The sequence below is a fragment of the Anopheles gambiae genome, chromosome X (assembly GCF_943734735.2).
Source record: "Anopheles gambiae chromosome X, idAnoGambNW_F1_1, whole genome shotgun sequence".
Classification (NCBI taxonomy): Eukaryota; Metazoa; Arthropoda; class Insecta; order Diptera; family Culicidae; genus Anopheles; species Anopheles gambiae.
In genome coordinates, this window is record NC_064600.1 from 23,660,095 (window position 1) to 23,677,229 (window position 17,135).

General features: G+C 40.4%; 1 protein-coding gene across 2 annotated transcripts; it reads right to left on the bottom strand.

Moving 5' to 3' along the window:
- Positions 1–8,144: 8,144 nt before the first annotated feature.
- LOC133392785 (uncharacterized) lies at positions 8,145–16,024 on the bottom strand. Of its 2 annotated transcripts, none has more exons than XM_061654178.1 (7): positions 14,422–16,024; positions 13,867–14,359; positions 13,172–13,441; positions 11,177–13,083; positions 10,697–11,111; positions 10,321–10,628; positions 8,145–10,259 (listed from the first exon to the last, which is right to left on the bottom strand). In XM_061654178.1, the coding sequence occupies exons 4-7, from the start codon at positions 11,316–11,318 to the stop codon at positions 9,061–9,063; spliced, it is 2,064 nt and encodes a 687-aa protein (XP_061510162.1). In that variant the 5' UTR covers positions 11,319–13,083; positions 13,172–13,441; positions 13,867–14,359; positions 14,422–16,024; the 3' UTR covers positions 8,145–9,060. The 2 variants fall into 2 exon arrangements, with proteins under 2 accessions (XP_061510162.1, XP_061510154.1); XM_061654170.1 differs by having other exon boundaries at positions 11,177–13,080; positions 14,422–16,023.
- Between the last annotated feature and the right edge of the window lie 1,111 nt (positions 16,025–17,135).

A 17,135-nucleotide genomic window follows, 5' to 3' on the forward strand; every position in this document is an offset into this window, starting at 1 on the left:
ACATTTTCTCAAAACATACAAACGCGATTCAAATGGGAGATTTGTTGTTCGCTTACCCATAAAACCGAACGTACTTACCCAGTTGGGAAACTCATACCATACCGCGATGAAGCGACTTGAACAACTGAACAACAAATTTCTTAAGCAACCTGAATTGAAGGTAGCATACAGTGCTTTCTTAACAGAATATTTGAACCTTGGTCATATGGAACAAATATTTCAAACCGAAACCGAACCGTCCTATTTCCTACCTCATCATGGTGTACTTCGTCCAGACAGCTTAACAACAAAACTACGTGTAGTTTTTGACGCTTCTTGTCGTTCTGATACAGGTGTATCATTAAACGATGCGTTAATGGTAGGACCGGTAGTGCAGGACGATCTAATCACAATCATTCTTTGATTCCGTATGTCGAAATATGGGTTGGTAGCCGACATAGAAAAAATGTATCGGCAAATATTAGTCCACGAATCAGACCGTCCGCTACAGCGCATAGTTTGGAAATCAGATACAGATAAACCGGTACAAATATTTCAACTGAAAACAGTTACTTATGGTACTTCAGCTGCACCTTATCTAGCGGCCCGATGCTTAACCCAACTTGCAAAAGAAAGTGAAAATACACACCCTGTTGCTTCAAAAGTGCTCAACAGAGACTTTTACATGGACGATCTGTTGACAGGAGTAAACGATCTGGAACATGGTAATTTACTCTGCAGTCAACTGATTTCGTTGCTCGATTCAGCTGGCTTTCGTCTACACAAATGGGCGTCTAACGCCTCAGAACTTCTCGCAAATATTCCTAAACAGCTTCAAGACGAAAGATCCATCCTACAGCTTGACGAATCATCAAAACCCATAAAAACTCTCGGTTTAAAATGGGATACTACGAACGACAAATTCATCATCGATGCACCTAAATGGCCTGATCACAACCTTATCACGAAACGTACCGTACTATCAGATACATCACGCTTATTCGACCCATTGGGATTGGTCGGACCTCTAATCTTGCTAGCTAAACTCTTTTTGCAGGATCTGTGGAAGGAACAGATCAGTTGGGACGAACCATTATCTAATGTATTAGAGCAACGATGGTTGTTCATCCGTGACAATCTGGCGCAACTGCATGATCTTACTATTCCTCGATGGGTGATGTCTACATCCAAACCCGTATGCGTAGAGCTTCATGGCTTTTGTGACGCGTCCGAAAAGGCCTATGGAGCATGCGTTTATGTCCGTACAGTAGATCAGTCCGGAAACATATCATCTAACCTACTTGTTTCCAAATCACGTGTGGCACCCATAGGAAACTCAAAGAAGGAGCGAAAGTTAAGTTTGCCCAGATTGGAGTTGTGTGCTCGCTCAACTTTATCAAAAGGTACGTACATCCTTACAAGCCGATCTTACAACATATTTCTGGTCAGATTCCACCATCGTCTTACACTGGTTGTCGTCGCCATCATCACGCTGGAAGAACTTCATAGCAAACCGTGTATCTGACATTCAACACCTGACTTCTGATAACTGGCACCATGTTCCTGGCGTACAAAATCCCGCAGATTTTATATCTCGTGGAGCGAATCCTGATCAACTGGCATGCTGTCAATCGTGGTGGCATGGCCCTGACTGGTTGACTAAGTCACCAGAATTTTGGCCGATTCAGCAACATTTACCTGATCATCAAGCTAGCAGTGAAGTGCTAGAAGAACGAACCGTACTACTTAACCATACCATCGAAACGAATCCCATATTTTTGTTGTACTCATCTTACCCCAAACTGCAGCAACGTGTTGCATGGATACGTCGTTTCCTGTACAACATCAAACCAGCTAACAAAGATAAGGGTCTTTACCCGTACCTCACTCTACAAGAACTTCCCAAATCCCCAAACTCAAATCCCCAAATAAAAGCTTGTTTGAATTCTAGGCCGCTTACACCGATGTCTTCTGACCCGAACGATTATGAAGCTCTGACCCCGGCACATTTCCTAATACACCGCTCTATCGTGGGACTTGCGGAACCATCTTACGAGTCGAGACCTATCAACCGACTGGACCGTTACGAGCAGGTTCAAGAGTTTCTGCGCCGCTTGTGGAATCGATGGTCATCGGACTACCTATCGGGCCTTCATCCTAAGACCAAGTGGACTAAACAGCGAGATAACATCACCCTGGGCACTATGGTTTTGGTGAAGGAAGATAATCTTCCCCCGCGCAAATGGTGTTTAGGGCGAGTAACGGACATCGTGAAAGGAGCGGATGGAAACGTCCGAGTAGTTTTTGTTAGAACTAAGGATGGTGAATTCAAAAGGACTATCTCTAATCTTTGCGTCCTCCCAATCAGACAGACCTCTTCAGAGGAGTTTTGAATCTCTTGATGATTCAACGGGGGGGAGGATGTTGAGGAAATCGTATTCCGTTTAGCATACGTGCGCGCGAGAGAGAGAGAGAGAAGGAGAGAGAGAGAGGGAACTTAATCGTTGTCGCCGTGCGCTGCTCAACGAGAGAGCGCTACGCGCTCACCGAGAGAATTCTTATCAGCTTAATCAGTCGCGTTCTGAACTATGACCCGATCAGTAGCGTTCTGATCCCCATACCAAACAGTCGCGTTCTGAACTCTGACCCGATCAGTAGCGTTCTGATCTCCGTACCAACAAGTCGCGTTTTGACCTCAGACCCAAAAAGTCGCGTTCTGACCAATCAGTTATAAAGTGAAATAAACTTGTGAATTAACATCTTGCAAACATATACAGTGTTCGGACAATTCAAAGTGCATATCACATCTAACCCCAAATTCCCCACAGGCTTATTAAAATTTATATTATTATGGCCTCGATCGTATTTAGGCTTAACTGAAGAAAAAACTTATCGTTGGTATGGAATGACATTGACCGATGTTCGACTTTTGGCTTTCGAGTTTCCACTGAAATATAAAATTGAACACCCTTCGATTTTATGAAGATTGCAGTACTGGCTGCAAGGTTATTTTTTAAAAGGAATCTTTATTAATGTTATCTTTGCAGCTTCTACTGTGTTGTAGACCTGGTTTCATGCTATTTGTAACGAAATTTATGTTGTTGATTGTAACTTGTGTTTCAAAATGTTGTGTGCTATTTTTTCTTTAAACTGCTACGAAATACTTTTTTAAACTTAAACAAAAAACAACCGACCAAATAACAAACTTTTATTTTAAAAGCTATAAATGATGTGTCGAAATCACCACACATGGTGTTAATTTTACCCCATCATGGTGGTGATATTACCCGTTCTGCAGTCTTCATTCAACAAAAAACACTTTTTTTATTTTTATCAAAACGTTATCAGAATTAATCCAGAAACCATAGTTTCTCGTAAGATTGTACATAATTAATCAAAAAAGCAACGTCTTCTACGTTGACGTCTACTAGTAAGTTTACATCGGCAAAAGTTTTGCCATCAGGATAAAACCTTAAGGTGTCGAAACTAGCCTCACCTCCGAACTAGATTATTATGATATTATAGCAACGTCGCGAGACAGAATTGCGGTAATTTTGGCAATATCTATAAGCCGTACGTTTTTTTCGTCTAAGCAGGCGTAATGTTCTGTCGCCCCAAGCAGAGCCACTCCGTTACTGCATCAGCGGTGTACAGGCTGAAAGAGCATTGCACAGGAAACCCGTGAATAACACAACGGTAGCCGATGCAAAGTTGGAGCACTTGAAGGTACTTTTGAATTAGACAATATGCGTACCTAACTTAATTATATCGGTGCGTGTGAAATTAAGTCATGGCATACTTGTGAGCCGCACGTCGTTTATGGTGTGCGCAATCGAAATGTCTAAAACGAACGGATGATGGTGGTCGTCAGTAGGAAGCAACGGAATATCGCATATTGTAACGGGTGAGGAGCAGTCAGTCGATATGTAATTGCCAAATATCCCCTATCTAGCACAGAAGCTCTTGCTGAGACTACTGTACACACTGTTCTATATGATGGAATTACCATACACGGGGTCCCTACATTGACAAGGCCCCCAGCGGCCGCTCAGTTCGCGCAACGTTAAATCCGCCACTGACTGATGCAATTAATCAATTCTCCGATTTTATAATCGTGTCAGGCTGCTTAGGTCAGGCGAAAGAAAGATAGCCAATACGAACAAGCGATAATTCGGGAGCTGCACGACAATACATACGATATTCGGAGTCGTGTGTGGACTGCGGAGCTGAACAGACGTGTTTTATGAGCTTGCGACATATTGTAAAACGGCGAAAATTGACCTCTGATAGTGTGTGTGCGCCGCGGTGCTCCGGCGCGATGGATAGAATTATTATTATTATTATTATTTATTTAATCTTCAACGGGCCGTATGGCCTAATTAAGATGTAACAGTTCATAAAAAATATATTAAAAACAAGATTTGCATCGCAATTCACTGCGGCCACGGCCAAAGCCGGAGACGTTCCTTGAAGCACTGAGTTGAGATGTCGAAGTCGAAGCAATCCGAAACAGTGTTGAAAACAACCGACATGCGGAACATAGGGTCTGACCGACCAGCGCTGGAACGGGGTTGAACGAGCCGTAGAGTCTCTCTAGACCTAAGTGTTCGGGATGGTGCATAGATATCGACTCGATGCAACAAAGGCAATGAGTCAATAGAGCCATTTAGCAATCCAGCGATGAAAGAACACTGTGCATTGCGTCTTCTAACCGAAAGAGGATCAAGGCCTAGAAGACGCCACCGCGCAGCATACGGAGGAAGATTATTACGATCCTACCAGGGAAGTATGCATAAGGCATATTGCGTGAGCTTACGTTGAATCGCCTCAAGTCGAGCAATTGAAGAAACAGTTGTTGGGCTCCAGACTACGCACGAATATTCCAGAACCGAACGAACGATACAGTTGTAGACAGTTTTGATGCACATGGGGTTGCGGAATTCATTAGTTGTCCGGATAACCACGCCAAGTAATTGATTTCCTCTGGCTACAACGTCATCGATATGCTGTTTAAAGTTCAAACTAGAGTCAAACAGAACGCCCAGGTCTTTGGCATGATTTTGTCGATTAACCGCAGTGCCGTCCAAGAAGTAAGTAGGGGAAAGCGGGCCAAAATGGGCATGTTAAGCCGTTTTATTAACTTTAATTTGAATTTACCACGAAACACTGTTATTTTTACACTATAAGATGCTTTTACTAGTTAACTATGAGATAAAACTACCAAAAGGCTTCAGAATAACGAGTTTTCATCGAAAAAATGCAAAATAAAACTTTATGTTTTACGTGATGGTATTTTGACACGCGGGGCAATGCGATGCGATGTGACACGTGATGTAGTCAATGACGAAACTTATTCATGTAGTTTTGTGAAACTATATATGTTTTTAAGATGAGATGAGATGACTAAAGATGGTTTTTGTGGAGAAACAACGATTGTCATTATTTATTTGTAAAGTTTACTGTTCCACAATGCGTATTATAAGGCAATACATCCTTAAAATATCAATAAAAACCTTTTTTTTATTATGTGTAGCCCCTTCGAATTAATTTGAAAAAGTAAGTGATTCTTTCTTATAAATAATAAATAAATTTTTGAATAAATAAACTAAAGCAATATGGAAATTACATCGTTTCTCGTTTCTTCCCATATCGTTTTCTTTCCATCTTATATCCCTGTATTATGTTTTATTTTGTATTATGTTCAAACAATCTATTTTTCTGGCTAAAATGGATTCGAATGAGTATTTTATGCTTTTTATTACTAAATAAATTATTTATTTATTTACTAGTTAATTTATGATGCTTTACATTAGCTTATTACAGTAATGCTTTATATTTTTATCGATTTATTTTGTTCATAAGTTATCGCTGACGGTTAAAACTTATTTAGATTACTGGGTCAAAACAGCCCGCACAACAAAATCGAGCAGTTTTGTAGCTCGGATTTTCGATCGCTTTCCGCCAAAAGCGATCGAAAAAGCGAGCAGAAATGTCAGGGAAAACGCTTGGATTCCGATCGAAGATATATTTCAATGCTAAAATTTCAGCGCTGAAAGTTTCGAAATATTTCATTCATAAATTTACAACAATTTTTAATGTGAAATATTTCACAGCCATGGGCTGTGAAATATGGTTGCAGCCCAACCCGCAAAATCCGCCGTTGCTATAAAATGTACGACGTCGAGTAGACGTCGAGTGAACGTCGACAGGACGTCGAGTCTACGTCGAGTTAAATAGTTTACTCGACCAAGCGAATTTTTGAAATAGATTTCACGGCGAAAAGCTCTACAATTATGGCAGAATTGGGTTGTTGTATAGAATAGTAACCATAAAAATGCAAACAAAAATTAAAGCGTTTGTGATTATGGAAAAAACGCCCTCCAATTATTGCGTTTCTGCACATGGAGGAAAAAAAACTCATTAATATTGTTCTCCCCCTTACTCCCCTTACGATATACGTGTATTGCGATTCTTGATATGTGATGAGGGAGAGGGATGGTATGCTGTTGGTTTGATACACTTGTGTGGCGCGCGCTGCTGTCTTCTTCATCCGCCTGACCGATATTGATTGCGCTGTCTGATGGATGATATTTCTGCTCTGGTTGCTGTCTTCTTCATCCGCATTACCGATGATCATAGACTGCTTTGCCTGTCGCTATTCCTTCATAGCCATTGCTTGGATGTGTTAACACTCACATTTGCTGTCTTTGTTATTCATTGTGCCAATTATACATACACACTTTTTGGCTTGACACATTGGCTGTATATCACATCTCGCCCCCACCGGCCCACCCTCACCCTCATCCTGTTCGTGAGAGTTCAACTTGTGCGATGATACCAGATCCAGACGCGTGCGCTTCGTGGTGTTGATTTGTTTCCTTCCTTCTTCAGCTCATTTGGCTTATGATTAATGAGTGTAGATTTGGCGTAGATTCGATCGATCGTAGCTCAAGTGTCATATGTGATAGTTTTAATCGCTTTACCATTCGAGCTATTCACCGGACCAATTCGGTGCGTGTTTAGTAAACGTTTTATTTTCTTTAAAGTGCAAGCAAAAAATGTATCGTCCGAATATAAATGCACAGCCGGGCACAAAATTGCATGTCCAGCCTGCGAATGGTAAGTTCAATTGTATTGAAGAACTAAAAGTGCAAGTGTGTGAATGCAACATGAAAAACATGTTCTCTTTTCCCTGTAACCCTGAATCAACCTGCAACCTGGAATCCTGTTCATTAGTTAATCAACGAAAATGCATCGCAGTCGGTGGTAATATGTCCGGGCGGCCTCCTTTGAAACGACAAGTGATGGGTAAGTAATTGTTGCATACTACTAAACCTCGTAACTGAGGCAAGCAGTTTGGTAATTTTCTTTTTCTGTCTAAACATATTTTTACAGAAACGCCGGCCACACAATCTAGGCCATCTGTCACAAATGAGGATATTATGAACATGCTACAGCGAATGCATGAAAGAATCGACGAGATTTTTTTAAACGTCGAAGAAATTAGACGCGAGCAAAAAGAGCAAAATATCATGTGCGCCAAACTTGATAAAAAGCTAGCTACGGTGGACACAATTGTTTCTGCAATCAAGGAATCCATGCAGCAATGTGTGGATCGTAGGAACGATAGTGAAGAGTTTTCTCTGAGCAAAATATCTTCTGCTGAAGAGCTATCGGTATTTGAAAATGCATTGGCAAGTGAGGATTATTTCAACAATATAAAAAAGGGAATTAATGCATCCGTACATCGGCTAAATGTTGAAAATCGCTTGCACGACACGCTTGATTTAGTGTTCGATCGCAAATTCGTTCCGGAATGCAGCTGGAAGGGAGCATCAAGACAAGGCATAAGAAAAATAGCAATGGCAGCGCAAACTAATATTTTGAGACTTTTTAAAGCAGTAGGAAGTACCGAATTTAATACGTGTACAGATGCAGAGTTAACGAGGTTTTTTGAAAAAAAACTAAAACATGCGAAAAATCGAGTCAATATACAGGGGTATAGACAAACGAGCTGCTTAAGTAGGAGCTCGCTACCTAACAGCTTAGTTTAAAAACGATTTTTTTTCTCTCTCTTTAAATAGAATTCTATAATGTTAAGTCGATATGTGAATATGAAAATATTAAAAAATATAAAAAAGGCATTTCAACAAGTTTTGTTAATTTTCATTCGTTCATTTTTATTTCTACGAAATCACACACATGCAAGACAAACAAAAATTAACATTGTACGTACGTGACGAAATGTGCAAATGCATTTCCTGCATTGCAATATGCTAGCCTATTCTAAGCGGATGCATCTGAGTATGTTTCGTGCGCTGAGGACGAGGGTAGAGAATAGTGATGGGCGGGTCGACCCGAACCTATCGGGTCGGAGCCATCCGTAAGCGACCCGGAGTCGTTCGGGTCGACCCGAAAGGTACAAGTAGGTTCAGTGGGTGCAACGACTCCGGTAGGTGCGAGACAGCATAAGCGAGTCTAACTCGTTGGTGCAACGAGTTCGGGTTGGGTCGGGCCAAAGGGGGCTCATTCCGACCCGCGGGTGCAGCGAGTTGGGGTCGACACGAAAGATCAGATTGACTCCAACCTGTTGGTGCAGCGATTTCGGGTCGGGTATTGAACCTACCTACCGACCCAACCCGAACTCGTTGCACCAACGAGTTGGACTCGCTTATGCTTTATTGCACCTACTGATCTTTCGGGTCCACTCCAACTCGTTGCACCCGTGGGTCGGATTTGATTCCAACTTCGATCAAGCGCACCCGCTGCACCCACGGGTCGGAATCGATTCCGGCTGGCTCGCACCCGACTCCGGGCCGGGTCGTGAAATTAATCGTATAACCCAACACTAGTAGAGAGCAGTCGATTGAGCAGGGCTCTCGGAAGGGCTGTCACGTGGCCGAGGTTGTTGTATTGTATTTGTGTTACATGCTTCTTGTTCATATTTATTTTTGTGTACAGTTCTAATACACGGTCAACAAAATTCAACAAACCTAAATATCATCTATATGATCTAGATCTATTTAAATTAATGCAAGCTAAATCTATATGGTCTAATTCTATTTACATTCTATTTACAAGCTAATTCTCTAATGTGTGCAATAATGGAATCACTAGCATGCTTTCTTCGTCAATGTTGATTGTAACCAACTTGCATTTGATTTCATCAACTGAAACCATATGCGTGTAGGTAGAAAGGTCGTTCAGTTTTGTAGCATAAATATGCAACAATGCGGAGTTACATGGTTTCATGAAATAGGACCTTTGTTTTAGAAAATACTGGCCTTCTACAGTAACTTTTGAATCGGATAGCGTTGCATTAGAAAATTTCATGATAATATCATTATTCAGCATGAACCATTGGTCGCGCTGTCCCTTTTTTAGCGTAAAGTTTTTTCTTATGTGTACATTCATGCCACTTCCTTTATTGACGATAGCAGGATATTGTTGCGAATCCTGAGCAACTGTTGCGAGGTGCTCGTTTAGCATTCTTGCTATTTCTTTAATGCGGTTTATAACCTGTGGCATGATGTTATTGCCAGTGCGTATCAAATGTTTTATCACTTGAAGTGCACTTTCGTAAACGTAGGTTGAATATTCGTCGAACGATCCAAAGCTACACACATCATCGTATACGTGCTTTAAATTGTGCACATTGCTGGAGATAAAGCATTCCCCGTACAGTGTGGCATAATCACGCACAAATTTAAGTAGCATTTCGTGTGCCAGCTCATAGTGTTGCTCATGAGCTGGGGACGAAAAAATAGTGATAGCGCAGAAAAATAATTTAAAGTGTTCATATGCTGCTTCTGGAAGAGTATCCTTCAGTGCAACAATGCTGGGGTAATGCAAGAAATTTTTAAATTCTGCACCTTTCCAGAATTTTAAGTAATGAATACTGCGTAGCTTTCGTGGTACTTCTGAAGGTAGCTTCACCTTGTCCATAACGCTCGATATATATTCTATATCCTCCAGATTCCATTTGTAGAGTTGTCCAAATGTACCTTTTTTCCACGACCTCATCAGGTAGCGCATTACTCCAAGATCAATCAGATGCAGTCGATCGGTAGTTGGAACATCGTCGATAATGTCGAAAAAGTCTAAGGCAGTGAGCGGGGTGGTATTTTTACAATGACGTTTGTACTTCCCTTCCTTAAACTCTTTGGCTATTCTCTTCGGTGCATCAACTCCGGAAAAGTACATCCGATGCGTGACTTCATCGTACACAGAGTGCTCTGTGCACTTAAGGCAGGAGTCATAGCCGTTGTGTGATATAACGCCTGTGAATAGCAATACCACATTAAAAGATAGAAAGGATGCCTTTGTTCTGTCGTTAGTTACCTTTGATAAAAGCACGCGCTGGAGTGTCGGCGATGATGGCGCGTACACGGATTTTGACTTGTATTCCGCTCAACACTATACACGTTGACTGCAGCTGATTCAGCTCTGTAACCAGCTGCCGAAGATAATCTTCCGCGCTCGCTGGTTTAGTTTTTCCACAAAAAAGAGCCACAACAAATACTGGTGCTTGCGGAACATCGGTTACTCGCATCAAAATCGGCCACAATTGTGTAGGGCCGCTCTTATGGATGGGCAATCCGTCCATAGCAAAATCTAACCAAAAAGTTGATGCTTTGGGTTTAATGTTCCTAAAAAGGGTGGGTTAAAAATGGGTTGTTAAAAATTGAATTGCAAAAAAGCAGCTACATTTGCTTACGTGAAGTACGATGTCAGACAATTTGCAACACCGTTGTACCAAAACTCGCCCCCTCCGATGTTTTCTATCACATTGGACGTTGCTTTCGGTGTTTTTAAAAGAGTCCGTGGATCCTTTGGCAACTTAAAACTTGTTTCCTCTTTGAGTAAGGTAAGAAGAGAACCTACAGCAAAATGGGTGAGGTTGCAAGAAAGCGCCCAGCGCCTAAGTTTGTCCCTGAACTGGACATTTCTGCCATCCAAGCTGTCGGCACTGCATTCGCTGTCCTCACTAAAGTCGCTGAAGAGGTCATCGTTGCTAGAGCTATCAGCTCCATCATCGCTATCCTCATTACCCACAGGAATGCTTTCTTCGTCTTCTTGCGCTTCCTGTGACACGCTTTCTGGCAAAGCTTCAGCCGCAGGTATCGGTGCATCTGATGTAAACGTAAAACTTAAATTACTTTACATCTAAAAATGTACAGCCGGCTGCAAGACATACCAGCCGATGGAATTTGAGCCGATGTCGAAGGACGAGCGTTATCCTTACGCAGCTCGTTTTCCCACTCAGCATCAAACATACGCATCCTCTTGTTGCGGGTGTAGTTTAAACCACCTGTACTGCGCCATCTCTTTGTCGACATTTTAAATAGAGTTTAAATTATCGTTTGTACAATTAAACTTTCGACACTATGATCACCTGCTTGCTACTAAAATATTCCGCTTCAAATCAATCGATCGCGGGGATGGCGATCGTTCGCAGCCAATGCCACACATGGGAATAACAAGGAGAAAGAAAACTCCCTCACTTGCGAGAAAGAGCAGCAACAACCACAGCTTTGGCCTATAACATGGTGAGAATGCGATGGGACACCATCGTCTGTGAGCGAGAGCGAAACAGAAGGCAGAACCATAATCTTCCCATCCATAATCAGCCACCATAATTTGTGTGTGTGTGTTCGCCCCATACAAATGGCATAATTTTTATTTTCGCTTGGTCGAGAATCGCGGCGAAAATGAGCTTTTGCGGGTTGGGAGTTTGAGTATGAGAAGTTTTCGATCGCTCTGCGCAGCGGGAGTCATCCGCTCAATCGAACGATCAAAACGGTTTGGCTGCGCCGACAAACAATGCCGCAATCACGTGTCCGATCAGTGGCCGATCGGAATGTTGACGACGTAGCATTTTTAGAAAATGTAAATGTTTTGGAATTAATTATAAATTACGTATAAATGGTTACGTATAAATGGGGAAAAATTACAGCAAATAAAGACAGTGTTTAACTTAAGCCTTTGATGGCACCAGTCAATCCGAGGTAAGCTTCGTGTTTGGCATAAGTCTTCTTACTTCTAATATGCCTTCGTTTTCTACTCGGTAGAACAATCTTTGCGGTCGTACCGGTTTTCCAAGTTTTTGAGACTTACAAAAGTTCTAAGAGTGCCAAGCGCTTAATAGATTAACTAAGGGCAAACATGTGTGAAAGTTCTATGAAATTCATAAACGTTTAAGAACCACCATCTCGAAATTAGACTGTTCGTCATCCTTAGACGTACTTTGCCGATCGTCGAAAGATCCGAATAGTCAGTTCTTACTATAAAAGACGGTTCGCATGGGGCTTGAACTCTCGATCCTACGACGGGCATGTTGTTAAGTTTTATGAGCTGATGACTGTACCACGGTACCCGTCTAGTATGTCTATCAGCCTATAATACGATTGTATGGTTGATTTTGAAATCAAGTCTCGTCAGGAATGGGTTAGTATAATTTCCATAAATTTCACGGAGCTACATTTTAATTATTGGATATTATAACATTATACTATATTATTACATTTTAAATGCCTTTTACCAAAACCAATCACTCCCATATGGTTGCAGTCTGTATCACTAAAGTTTCATAATGCTAATACGATACAAAAACACTATGGAGTACCTAGATTTAATAGTTCAAATAAACACTTAAATCACGAAATATAAATCCATTTATTCCAAAATTAATAGCAATTGATTTCATGATTTTATTTAAATTATAATATACATCATATTTTTATTGTTTTGGTAAGATGAACGAATTCCAACATTATTTACATGTTTCGCATTCTAGGCAACAAGTTGCATGGAACCATTTTAAGCAAAAACAGCATGTTGTCCAAGCTTCACAATTTTTTGACGTGCTAAATACATCGCCACACTTATAGCACAGGATATTTTGTATCATTGTTTGATTTTTTTACTGAGTTTTGTTTCTTTTTTTAATGTTTGATACATCTTTTAATGCAACTTGTTGTAAAAGATTCGTCCTCTATTTATTTGAAGTAAGCTCTGCAGATTTTCCTTGTCGATTTCGGCGTGGTTTCTGTTTTTGTGCTGGTGTGCAGACAGGTGAAGGAATGCTATTATTATCTGAGTCTGCTGTGTCAAAATAAACAAAAAGTAACGTGATGTTAGAATAACATACAAAATTAATTCAAACGTAAAAATAATAATTTTTAATACATACCCGAAGGGATTGACATAGCAATCGGCAAAACATCAATTTGGCTATTGTTTAGTGTAGCGTTTAGTGTCGGCTCTAATGGTTGTATAGTTTCTGCTATATTTTGCTGTGTTATGAAATTGTTGACAACAAAATCATCTTCTTTAAAAACCGATGGGTTGAATGGATATATTCCTGTAGCAGAAAATCCATTTCTTGCAGTTGATCTAGTTGCAGCTTTTTCAAACGCTTCTTTTACTAGCGACGGAATGTTATAGAGTGAAACTGATTTTGCTACGAAACATTAGAAGAAGACATATAGTTAGGAAAAAAACTGATAATTGGTGTTGTTTGTCAACAGCGTCTCTAATATGACAGATGCGTTGCGGAGATGTGAGAGAGAAGGACATATAGCGCCGGCCAAGTAGCGATAGTCGAAAAGGTTCATCCCGAAGGAGTTGCGTGCAACGGATGAACTTGCACAAGCTAAGTAGAATGACCGTTATTTAGTTTGCGTGTGGTTTTAAAACAGGCACAGTGATGATAAACGACCTCTTTCTACCATTGTGCCAAGAAGATGTAAGTCAGTGTATTTTTAATTTTGATTTTAATTTAATTTTGAATTGAATAAAAAAAAATGAAGTTTTCGTTTTTCCACTGCGCAAAAGAAAGAGCTTTGTTGCTCGACACAATAATAGGTAACAATGCATAATAATTACCTGGGTTATTTTTCATAAAAGTTCCAATAGCAGATGAATAGTAAGTTTCCAATGGCCCCATAAACGTTACATCTAACGGCTGTAGTTTATGAGACGTGTGTGGTGGGATTGTTATGATTCGAACAAAGCTGTTTTTTGCTTTTTCCAACAACGGCCAGTTTTTTGTGTGGCTTGAATGTCCGTCCATAACTAGCAGTATTGGAGAATCTACAGTTGGTCTTGTAAATGCTAAAAAATGGTCGAACCATTCCATGCACGTTTCCATAGTGCTCCAGCCATTCTTACTGCAACCGAACTTTGATCCTTCTGGAGCACCAGTTTTTAGACCTTCGTTAAGTCTTTGTCTAGCATAGATAAACATCGGTGGTAAATAGTCCCCCGATGCAGACATGGCCATAATTACAGTAGTGTTAGTGCCCCTTTCACTGCTAGATATCACTCCAACTTGATGTTCTCCCCTCTTAGAAAGAACTTTGTTCGGTTTTGTTTGTACCTGAAATGATTGAAAGAGATGAATAAATATGCTTTTTATACAAAAAAAAATTAAATACATACTGTGGAGAATCCGGTTTCATCCATGTTCCATATTTTGTGCGGAGGGAAATCTTGTTCACTTAATACCGTCTCCAACACATCAAAAAATTCTTTTACGCTTTCTTTGTTAAAACCTCTAGCTCTAGCCAAAGATGTATTTTCTGGTGTTCTTACTGTAATGTTGGGATGTCGATCCATGAACCCGCTGCGCAAAGCGACGGAAGAAATCTTTCCGTTCGGAGAATTTTATCATGCCATCTTTTTCCCTCCAACGGCAAATTTGTCAAGCAGCTCGTCGAGCTACCCGTCCCTGGCTCCGCCTCATACCCTTCGCCTAAGCGCGCTGTCGAAGGTTTGGATGTGTTGGTGCGTCAGACGGCCAATCGCTGTCAGCCGTCGTCCATACTTTTTCCCTCCATAGCGCTATCTCTTTCTCGCGTGTGGTCAATGCTCGCGAGCTGTTGTGGCGCCTAAAAATGCCGTTAACAAACATTGCGGCGATGAAGTTGCATTTTCACAAATCAAACCAAAAAATCGCAATGAGTTCAAACACTGCAATATAAAAATGACTAACGAATCGCTATTTTACGCTGGAGGGTTTGCTGTGCAACGCGCTGAACCCTAATTTGCATTGACACGTTCAGCCCGGCGCTGATTTTCATCAACTTTCCGTTCCGCCAGCATCAAGAACGCAACCTGATTGTGAAACCAGCATCCTGGAAAGTTCACTGGTAGTCCCTGGGACATGTCATCGTGCTGAACGTGTTAAGCATTAAGCATAACTTTGTTATCCTAAGCTTTTGCTTTCTTATGCTGTAGATAACATAGATATCCTGAGCCATCTGCGCGTGGGTGTGAGCATGCGTGTGTGTGCAACACTTTCGCCAAATGTGTTTTCTTCCGGAATGTTATGATCCATCGATCAAAGAAAGGAAGGTGTTCATGAAAGGCGGAAAGACGAATTGAGGCCCCTGTCAATGGTAACTGATGACCGGGAGCAGGGGGTACTGGCACACAGCTGTTGGAAGATTGAACGGTATACTTAAATTGCCGGCGGATGGGGGGGGGGGAGGGGGGGTGGCCATGGGACCCCTACGATCATTAGTCACAGGCCCTAAAATTGTTGTCGCCATGGGGGGAGGGGAGGTGCAAATGGTTCTCCAGCCACGGAGCCCTAACGACCATCTTTCCGGGGGCCCTTGTCGTTAATACTCTGTACACTTGTAGAGATCATCGGCGACCGCCTAGTCCGCCTACCGTTAGGTCCGCCGCTGGTTCATGACGGTGTTATTTTTTATCGTGGAGGTGCATCATTCCCCCTGCCTACAGCGTATGCATCGAGCAGGAGACAGTGTGGCAGAATGAAAGTTACCCGCTGGATAGGAGCGGTCGCGCGGCAACGCCATCATTCCGCACATCTGCATGCCCGTCGAGGGTTCTAACCGCGTATGAACCGTCCACCGTAGCAAAAGGTGACTATCCGGCTACGTGGTACTCAAGTCCTGAAAAGACCGGCATGACCGCGTTGGCTATTACGCCAATAATAATAATAATAATAATAATAATAATAATAATAATAATAATAATAATAATAATAATAATAATAATAATAATAAAAATAATAATAATAATAATAATAATAATAATAATAATAATAATAATAATAATAATAATAATAATAATAATAATAATAATAATAATAATAATAATAATAATAATAATAATAATAATAATAATAAAAATAAAAATAAAAATAATAATAAGAATAATAATAATAATAATAATAATAATAATAATAATAATAATAATAATAATAATAATAATAATCATAATAATAATAATAATAATAATAATAATAATAATAATAATAATAATAATCATAATAATAATAATAATAATAATAATAATAATAATAATAATAATAATAATAATAATAATAATAATAATAATAATAATAATAATAATAATAATAATAATAATAATAATAATAATAATAATAATAATCATAATAATAATAATAATAATAATAATAATAATAATAATAATAATAATAATAATAATAATAATAATAATAATAATAATAATAATCATAATAATAATAATAATAATAATAATAATAATAATAATAATAATAATAATAATAATAATAATAATAATAATAATAATAATAAGAAGAAGAAGAAGAAGAAGAAGAACTTAACATAGCAGTCCACACTCCGGGAAGGTTTTTGTTTTGACTTTGGTGCTGCCGGGCAATATATCAAATAAATAAATGTGCAATATATCACACGCACGTTTGCTTAGATCACGTGTTTTTTTTAATACCCCCAACAGCAGAGCCGATCGCAAAGATGCCAATGCCAATGATTGTGTAGTCTCTCAGGTAGCGAGATCGAAAATGCATGGACGTTGTAGCCGCAGCGGATGAAAATGTACGCATCAGAATCAAATAGTTTTGGGGTTTCCAAACGCACGCACACACACAAACACGCGAGCGCAAACTCACACGCACACACACACAGACAAGCGCGCGCGCACGCGATAAGGCACCTACGAACGCGCGCACGCGAGAACGCACCTACGAAAGCGCGCACGCAAGCACGCACCCTCCACCAAACCCCCCTTCCCCTTCAGCAATCATGAGCTATCTGTTAGCGCATCCTCATCCCTAGCGCCGAGCGGGGTGGGGAATCGTGACATGATAGAGTGAACGGCCACTTTCCCCGCGCTGTGTG